At 36.3% G+C, this 9,781-nt stretch overlaps 2 protein-coding genes across 11 annotated transcripts in view; both read left to right on the top strand.

The window, feature by feature from the left end:
- The window catches only part of LOC119834681 (E3 ubiquitin-protein ligase Ufd4), a 22,920-nt gene extending 15,914 nt beyond the window's left edge, over nt 1-7,006 (top strand). For 9 of the 10 annotated variants that reach the window (XM_038359120.1, XM_038359122.1, XM_038359121.1 and 6 more), the window contains 11 exons: nt 102-181; nt 757-949; nt 1,054-1,194; nt 1,288-1,411; nt 2,029-2,227; nt 2,481-2,605; nt 2,718-2,833; nt 2,907-3,120; nt 3,502-3,743; nt 4,029-4,173; nt 4,609-7,006. In XM_038359120.1, coding sequence (XP_038215048.1) covers nt 102-181; nt 757-949; nt 1,054-1,194; nt 1,288-1,411; nt 2,029-2,227; nt 2,481-2,605; nt 2,718-2,833; nt 2,907-3,120; nt 3,502-3,743; nt 4,029-4,173; nt 4,609-4,746 — 1,717 coding nt within the window. In that variant the 3' untranslated portion in view covers nt 4,747-7,006. The remainder of the gene's footprint in view (nt 1-101; nt 182-756; nt 950-1,053; nt 1,195-1,287; nt 1,412-2,028; nt 2,228-2,480; nt 2,606-2,717; nt 2,834-2,906; nt 3,121-3,501; nt 3,744-4,028; nt 4,174-4,608) is intronic. The other variant, XR_005288013.1, reaches the window with a different exon arrangement.
- A 1,447-nt stretch (nt 7,007-8,453) lies between these two features.
- LOC119834683 (histidine-rich glycoprotein-like) lies at nt 8,454-9,570 on the top strand. Its single transcript, XM_038359130.1, has one exon. The coding sequence runs from the start codon at nt 8,639-8,641 to the stop codon at nt 9,377-9,379; it is 741 nt and encodes a 246-aa protein (XP_038215058.1). The 5' UTR covers nt 8,454-8,638; the 3' UTR covers nt 9,380-9,570.
- Nucleotides 9,571-9,781: the final 211 nt, after the last annotated feature.

Genomic DNA, 9,781 nt, shown 5'->3' on the forward strand with positions numbered 1-9,781 from the left:
ATATATGCTGCCTGGATATGTTTATAATTCAGGGGGTAAGTAAATGTTGTTGTAGAGATTGAATAGGTGCAATAGTTTTATAATTATATTTGTGCAAACAGGTTGACTTATAAGGAGATGGAGGGCACAGACGCGTTTGGAGTCTCAAGTGATAGCGAAGAAGATGAACCTGGTGATCCTGGTGAGTAACATTTTTCATTGATAAGATTTGTTGGTAATTATTGTAGAGCATATAAAGAATATTGTTTTATTTGTAGTGTTTTTTATGTTATATAGCAATTAATTTTTTTTTGTAATAAAACTAAACCAATCAATTTCAAATTCTAACAATTAATTGTTAGAATTTGACCAAGTTTAAGTGAGAGAATATGGCGGGCCAGCTTTAAAATAGAATCATAAAAATCAATTCACACAGTAAAAAGATATGGTAATTAATATAATCGATACGTGGGTATCGACTATCTAAATTATATTTTCGATGAGCAGCACTAAGCTGATCTTAGCTGGAAGGCTTTATGTAGAAGTTTAGAATCACAATGTTCCCTTGTTATATACACGGAAATTAATTTTGTATTACGTAAATATGACTGTATTATACAAAGGGCATAATACAATAAAACATATCTGTCACATTATGTTCAAATATTAAGTAATAGAAAAATTAAGTAGGATAAAAAATATTTTAATCTACTGCGTTCTAAACGGATAATACTTAACTAATGTATATTTAGACTTACAATGACGTGTACTTTGCAGCGGAGCGCGGCGTGGCGGGCGCGGAGGGCGAGTGGGCGAGCATGGTGACGTGCTGCGTGCGCGTGCTGCGGCGGCTGCGCGGCGCCGTGCCCGCGCTGCCGCCCGACGCGCTGCTCTCCACCAAGCTCACCAACAAGCTGCACCACCAGCTGCAGGAGCCGCTCACGCTGGCCGCCGCCGCTACGCCCAGATGGTAACCTGGAGTACCATATTACACTTTATATAATATACATGGTTTGGCTAAAAGTGTTAAATGCAATTATTTATGTGATGCTATAATATTATTATTTTTTTTAGGTGCCAACAGCTAAACGACTGGTGCCCGTTCCTATTCCCGCTGGAGACGAGACAAATGTTCTTTGCGTGTACCGCCTTTGGGACATCTCGGACGATAGTATGGCTCCAGGCACAACGGGATCGAGCTCTCGACAGGCAAAGGTATTTTCTATTTTACTAAATTGTTTTTTTTTTTATTGTACTTTATATGATAAAATTAAAAGAATAACAAAACAATAATCTGTTGTATTGCAGAGCGGGTAACACAGTGTCTCCACGTCGGGCGGAACTAGAGGCATCTGAGTTCCGTATGGGAAGACTGAGGCATGAACGAGTTAGGATACCTCGAAATCCTAATTTACTGCGATCTGCCATGCAGGTAATTAAACAATTAAGCGTAGTCTTTTTTGTTACGATATTTTATATTGCTTCATCAAGGGCAACTTTTGTTTTTTCTTAGAACCACAGAATACATATAAATCCATATGTATTCTACATATAAATTCCGTTCTTTGCTCTCGATTATGACAAAATGTCCATTTAATATGTAAGCGCGTATGACTAAATTTTTTATTTGTCATGACGTCCGACATCTCCATGTCTGACGTCCAAAGGTGAGCCTTTGGACGTCAGACATGGAGATGTACAAAAAAAAGTGGAATCCTTAGAAACTTGCAAGCATCGAATGGAAAGAAACATATTCTATGTAAAAAATTAAAACACAAAATTAGGTTAAAAACAATCAGAAAACAAAGAAAGAATGTGAATGGAAGTGGGCAAGCTACTTAATAAAAAGTAAGTTAAAAAAGTGGACGAGCGACGAGGAGGTGACAGGTCCATGCTGGATGCAGATATCAAGAGATAAATCGTTGTAGAGTTAAGGAGCAAGAAATTTAACATAAGATTATAAATAAAGGCATTATTTATGACAAAATTATATTATTATTTTAGTATTCATTTGATAACGATGTGTTCACATAAAATGTACGTCGTTAGGTAATGCGCGTGCACGCCGGTCGCAAGTCGGTGCTGGAGGTGGAGTTCGCGGGCGAGGAGGGCACCGGGCTGGGGCCGACGCTGGAGTTCTACGCGCTGGTGGCGGCCGAGCTGCAGCGCGCCGACCTGCACATGTGGCTCAACGACGCGCACCTGCACGACGCGGACGCGGCGCCGCACCACCTCACCCTGCCCGGCGGTACGTAGCATATTCAGCGATTAAATTACCTTACGATTAACACATGTGTTTGTGTGGCACGTGGAAATTTATATACGTATCGTAAATTGTATGAACTAATAGCTTACTGTTGAACTTCATACATGTCCCTATTAACCGTATTTTATTATAGAATCATTTCAAATGTACGTAGCTTTTAGGTGTATAGGCCTAATTATAATTTTATCGCGTCTGTTTATTATGAAATAGTAATAGTTATAATTTTTATAAACAGAGAAACCTATCGGGTTCTATGTGACGCGCGCCGGTGGGCTGTTCCCCGCGCCCCTCCCTCAAGACTCTACTATCTGTGATAAAGTTTGCAAATATTTCTGGTTCCTTGGAGTATTTTTAGCTAAGGTAAGGCTTTAAAATCATAGTTAAAAGTTATTGTATGTTTGTATTAATTGTATTCAGATACATTATAATGATGAATTATATCAGTATAATTGCCGAAAATTGTCCATTGCAGGTTTTACAAGACGGGCGACTAGTCGATTTACCTTTATCAGAGCCTTTCTTAAGAATCATGTGCGGCGAGGAGCTGACGACTGAACATTTGCTTGAAGTTGATCCAATTAGACATAGGTAAATAGAAAGAATATTACTGTCTTAACTTTAAAATTACGTTACCATTTTATTATATTACTCTGTTTTGCAGGTTCCTAATGAGCGTTCTAAACGCCGCGGACGAGTACGACTCGATACAGCGAGACGGTTCGCTGGATGAGGCGGAGCGGACGAAGCGTGCGCGCGACCTGCTGGTTGAGGGCGCGACGTTCGAAGAACTAGCACTTACTATGACGCACGTGGCGTCCAACTCGGATCCCGACGTGGCTATACAACCGCTGTGTGACGGTGGAGACCAGATTGAGGTAATAGAAATAGTTATATAATAGGTAATAGAAATAGTTCTTTCATTGGTAGGAAGACCCTATTCATATAATAAGCTAAATATAACAAATAATATCTGTCATGACTACTACAGCTTATTATATTGTACACGGGAACTATTTTAATACTCCATAAATGTGATAATATTGAAATAGATTTTGTAAAATTATTTATAAATTCAATTAATTCTTCACTTAAGTTAATTTTCTGTTTATTATTGTAACCACATTTATATTTAACATAATATAGCAAACACATACTATTATATAACATTCGTTTTCAATTCCAAAGAATTATCAATTATGAAAAATAAGCATATAAGGAATGTATGAACGATACCGTGATACCGTGCGTGTGCGTAGGTGGGAGCGCACAACGCGCGCGCGTACGCGTCGGCGAGCGCGGCGTGGATGGTGCGCGAGGGCGTGCGGCGGCAGACGGCGGCGTTCCGGCGCGGCTTCGGCGCGGTGTTCCCGCCGCGCCGCCTGCGCGCCTTCTCGCCGCCCGAGCTGCGCCTGCTCGTGTGCGGCGAGCGCGGGCCCGTGTGGACGCGCGACCACCTGCTGCAGTACACCGAGCCCAAACTCGGCTATACTAGGGATAGGTACGCGCGTGTGCTCATTATTGTGTAGGAACGCGAGACATTTCTTGCAGTTTTTATATATTATAGTATTCAGTATTTATGTACCATAATTGGTTTAATAATTATCTTTATTGTCATGTAATCTTACAAAGAAGTTATAAATGTCCATTGCTAATTTTAAACTAGACTCAGTAATTCTTTACAAGATTTAACTTTTAGTAATTTTCTTAATGGCCTTGGCCAAAATAATATTTAAGATTTTGTCTTAGGTTTTCGATATATAATATATATTTTTTCTGTATGCAGCCCTGGCTTCCTGCGTCTGGTGGACGTTCTGGTGGAGATGTCGTGGCGCGAGCGCAAGGCGTTCCTGCAGTTCGCGACGGGCTGCAGCAGCCTGCCGCCCGGCGGGCTCGCCAACCTGCACCCGAGGCTCACAGTTGTTAGAAAGGTGCATTATCATTTTGCAATTTATATATATTTTTTGTATGCAGCATTAATAAATATGTATATAGGCTTGAATTGGTATTTAAACTGTATAATAATGAATAGGGCATAATTCAGATAATAATTTTTTCCCAAATTATAAATTGGTATCTTGCATTACTTATAATAATAAATCAGATGGAGGTCTAAGTTAAAATTTTCAAAGTAAAAATAATCCAGAATATGTAGAACCAACAAGAACCACACATATAATAATATAATGTGTATTCTTTATAAGGATTATTTTCATAAGACAGGTGTGGTTGGATTTGGTTGAAAGGTTGTTCAGGTGGAATAATAAATAAAATTTAAACGGACCGCAAAAATATATTATGTCTCCAGTAATTTTTGTGATGTTGTGACGAATCGATATTTATTTTAATACATGTTCACCGTACAGGTGGACGCGGGCGACGGTTCATACCCTTCAGTGAACACGTGCGTGCACTACCTCAAGCTGCCCGAGTACTCGTGCAAGGAGGTGCTGCGCGAGAGACTGCTCGCCGCGACCAACGAGCGCGGCTTCCACCTCAACTAGACGTGTGCTTATGATTGCTGCGGGTGTGGGACTGTTTCGGACTAATAAAATCAAGCAAAATATTAAATTAAACTTTTTTACTTCGTTTCATAATTTAAAGACCAAAATGAATATTTAGTTTCTCAGCAAAATATTAATTTCATATTTTATAATACAGAAAAAATATATGATATGGATTTTTTAGGTAATGCCAAACGGAAGTTAAAATAGTTTCAACTGATATTTATTCTAGAATTGATAAAGGTTATATTTTGCTTATTTTCTGTAAATGATAATAAATAACAATCATTGAAATTATATATTTTGGAATGGTCCCATGTTCACAGTTAGAGTGCACTCCACGAAAAAAGTCCCATAGTGCAGTTGGTAACAGTAGTGTGAAGTGTGAGATTTTTACACAGTTCATCCCTTGCGCAGCCGAAGACTTCTATCGTGGCGGGCACTTTTACCTCAAAGCACCTTATACTAGCGCTGCATTACACGAAAACGCTTCATATTATCACGTGTTTAAAGTTCATTATGGTATTGGTACTTAGAGTTGTGAGGTCTTTTACTTTACATATTATAGGCTATAATTTAACAAATATGGATTGGAATAAACGAGTAACACTTGTTTTTGTCTACTCGCTCTAGTGTAATAAATGGTAATATGTATTTCACTTAGGCACAAATAAATACTTTACACTTAAATTATTTGTTGTTTAACATTTTACATATTGAAAGATTATGAGATTAGATTGATACTTGGTAGAATGTATACTTCTTGCTAATTATAATAATACAGTGTAAATTACATTTTTTTTATATGAAAATATAAACATTTTTACTATTCGTAGAACATACATTAGTTGTTTGACTTAATAAAAAAAAAACGATCGGATTCGACACTCATAATAACTATATGGTATTTTATTAGAATACAAGTATTCATTTTACAGATTTATCACTCCGATTAGACCTACTTCCACTTTCAAAGCTCGTGAAAGAAAACGCCTCTATGTAAATATCCTGCTTATAAAAAGCGTTTTCGTAAAATGCAAATTTAATTCTGATTGGATGCTCTTCACGTTACGTTACAAGCGCACGTTCATCTGCTAACGGAAATACGTTGGCTATTGATATACAATATCCTATTTGTCTTTTATATTTTTTGTCGTAATTAAATGCATGACATAAGGAACTAACATTATGTTTTATATAAATCTTGTAGCAATGTCGAACATGTGGTCAAAGAAAGGGCTTTTCACAATATATTGTAATCATATATTTTAAGCACATGATAAACAACAGAAATTTGAGATTGTACAGACTCTGATGGAATTCATGTTTGCAAATACATCAACAACTAACTAACAACATCTAATATCATAAAAATATATATGAAAAAAAAAGATAACACAAATAGATATAGCTTAATATAGATTTTCCTTTTAAGTAATATTTCTTGTTTCGGTATAAACGCTTCTATAATACAACGTTATATCAAACTTTTTCCTTGGGATACCTTCAAATCGGAGAATTATAATCGTTGCCTAATAAGGTTTGTGGTGAGGCTACAGTAAGATCTCAAGATTATTTGCATATATCTTACGTCGCATTCAATTTATTTAATTGGCGTTCTTGCAATGATATAACACATAGGTTAAGCTTTCATTTAATGTGTCGGTTATTGTTTATATATTATGAGATTTATACGAACATTTTAAAAATCTGAGTTCTTTGTCTTTATATATTTTTGTTTATATAATAATACTAATCTAAAATTTTATGAAAAGATTTATAATTGATTTGGTTGGAAAATTATAACGAAGCTACATGTATGGTCATATTAACACAGTATAGTACTAATATTTGCGGAACACTTAAAATAAACACTGAAACGTGTAATTAAATCGGAAGAGTCAATCCAGGTTTTCATTTATTCAGTGTGAGATAAACAAATGATGTCCATTAAATTATTTTCGAATACAAGAATGCCGCATAAACTCCGGGGGACTGACAAACATGTATTAAATTGTAATTTCATAAGTGTTTAACACTTACACATTGTAAGGAACGATAAGTAGCCTATTATTCCTTTAGTTAATTGATTTTTTCAACTAAAAGTTGTTCATGTGATTTGTTAAAGAAATATATGTAATAAAGTATATTTAGTTTAAAATTTATGTTAAGTGTTTAGCGTATTAACAATTTAGAATTTTGTAGAATGTACTCTGCTATTTGTTGTTGAGGATTATATCAATAAAATAAGTAAAAATTATTGTTGTTTTTTATTTAATACCTACGCCGTTAATGTAAATTATTCATTTCAATAATTAGACCACCATCGTTCCTTTGGGGAGGTATCACTATTGATTTTAAAAAGGGATCAAATGGCAGCAATGTCCTATGAAAGACAAAAGAAATTGAAAACCCATGGAGTTGTCAAGTACAATCGAATTTAGAACCTTCTTCGTTTTTTGGGAACGTCGGTTAATAATGGTAGATACGTTATAAGCTTAACGTGCTAATCATGGACGTAATTATGGTGCGAATATCGGATATATCAGGTTTGATTAATTCTTCAAAGATTTTAGAGAGTTTGAACATAAAACAAAAATGACTATGTGCTTGTATGTTATTCAAACCATTAAAAAACGGTAAATTTCCGCTTCAGACATATAAGAAACAGGAAAAAAAACAACTAAAGATCAACAGAAATTAAAAATGGTCACCCATCTAATTTATGACCATGCCAACTGGTGCTTGGCCAATTCATACTTGGCCTTGTTTTGATTGGTTTAGTTGTTCTACCATATCATTGGAAAAAGCTTCCCCTGTAAATTTGACGCCCTAACACTTGCCTCCTTTACGCCACAAGATATTTATGTATGTATCTATGTTTTATGCATAGATTAAACATCTCAATATAATAAATTTTCTGTCAATAAGGGATATACTTGTGTCACATTTTATGTATCAGAGAAATTAACATATTCGGGACATCTTGAAATCCCTACGGATACACTGAAATTTGAAATCATGTAAGATATCCAATATTCCAATGGATTCCCTTGTTCCCAAAACATCTAGTTTCTAGATACTGGAATTCGTTCACTCTATTGTAAATTTAAAACTTATATTTTTATTATAATTATTATTTTAACTAATATAAATATTTCCCCCTGATTCCATAATATAGGTAAGTACAAACGCGAGTTACTTATCTGGACCCTGTTCTGTATAAAATCTAAGTTAAAACACTCATGATATTTATACATCCCTGAATTCGAGCACACTAAAATGTCTAAGATCATTATTTATTTCTGTCACCAAAGAAAGCCTAATTAACGAGACTATTTTGTCTTATGTGAACAAGCGATGAGAAGGCAGATTGCAATTTTTTTTTAAGTTTTAGTACTTACCTTTAAACATGTATGCCCCACTTAATAACAAGAAAAAAAAATTGATAAAATATTAATTTTCTTCTAAATTTTCTCAGTATTGGAGAACGAATATAACGTGCGAAATGCGAAAATACATATTGCATGATCAATTCAAAAAAGTACGAATTAATTGATGGAAATAAATTTCAAAAACCAACAAACATGCCACTATAAACACTGTTGTAATAGAAAAAAAGTATATTTTAAAGCCGTAACCACTAGAGGGAAATATTGCGTTGTTCACATTGCAACGAATGCTAGTAACAAGCACGTTTTTTATGAATGTTTTGTTCGGACAACGGGTCCCACTGCGCAATGCAGTTGTATCTCGACTCTACGACATAGTTTCAACCTTGGTGTTTTACATTACACAAGTTACAACTAAAAGAACTATTCAGTATAAAAACTTAGACGTTATCGGAAAAATTATCAGTTGTTCACTTCGCTCATACGGATAAAGTGGAAATATGAGGAGTTTACTTTGGTGTTGTGTCGTGGTTGCGGCGCTGGCCTACGTCAGCTGCCGGGAGGTGAACCGAGCGAAACGGGACGCTGATCTCGAAGAAGCCGCTTCTCATCACGGTGGCAAGTGGGATAAGGGAGGCGGTCACGAGCACCATGAGGATCATCACCACGACCACGGAGAAAAGGGACATAAGGGCTACAAAGGTCACCATCATCACGAACATGGCAAAAAGGGACACCACCACCACGAAGGACATAAGGGACACCATGATGAGCACGGTGGACATAAAAAACATCATCACCACGATGATGGTCACCACCATGAACATCACCACGGGGAGAAGGGCCACAAAGGACACGGACACCACGAAGAGGGACATTACCATAAGGGTCACTCTACTAAGGGACATCATGGTGTACATAAACATGATGAGTTCAAGAAGGAAAAGCACTTCCACGACCACCATCATGACGGTGGTCACCATGAACATCATGGTGGACATCATGAAGAACATGGACACAAGAAAGGCGGAGAATTCCACAAGGGACATAAGCATGGTGGACATCACCATCACGAGCATGGCAAAAAGGGCCACCACGAGAAGGGAGGACATCACCATGACCACAAGGACCACCACGATGAGGGCGGCCATCATGAGCATCATCATCACCATCATGATCATGGAAAGAAAGGCGGTCACGAAGATCACAAGCATTGGGGCTTCAAGAAGGGACACAAATAAATGCCAGATATTCCCACTGACTGTTTCATATAGATAGATAAGCTTATAATATTATTAAGTTTATGTTTTAATCTTATGTTAATTTTTGTTGATATTAAATTGTTGAATTTGTTAATAAAAAATAAATATAATAACTGTTTTTCAAAAGTAAAGCTTCGGCGATAATACGTTTGCAGACTAAACAATTTCACAGCACGTTTGGTTTCGACAACAGAGTTATATAAAGCTGGTGACCGAGGTTCGTTGGCAACGTTTCCCAGTAAGATAAGTCAAAACGTTGAGAAACTAAATCGGTACCAAAGAATGACCTACATCTTATTTTACAATATCCACTTACCAAGTATCTTTCCTATCAATATAAAAAAGTGAGTTTGGTATATCTATTATCTTCACATATAAAAA

Source organism: Zerene cesonia, chromosome 19, assembly GCF_012273895.1.
Source record: "Zerene cesonia ecotype Mississippi chromosome 19, Zerene_cesonia_1.1, whole genome shotgun sequence".
In the NCBI taxonomy this organism is placed as follows: Eukaryota; Metazoa; Arthropoda; class Insecta; order Lepidoptera; family Pieridae; genus Zerene; species Zerene cesonia.

Bases quoted from the DNA above. Each gene is read 5' to 3' on its own strand.
- LOC119834683 (XM_038359130.1), top strand. From the start codon at position 8,639: ATGAGGAGTTTACTTTGGTGTTGTGTCGTGGTTGCGGCGCTGGCCTAC.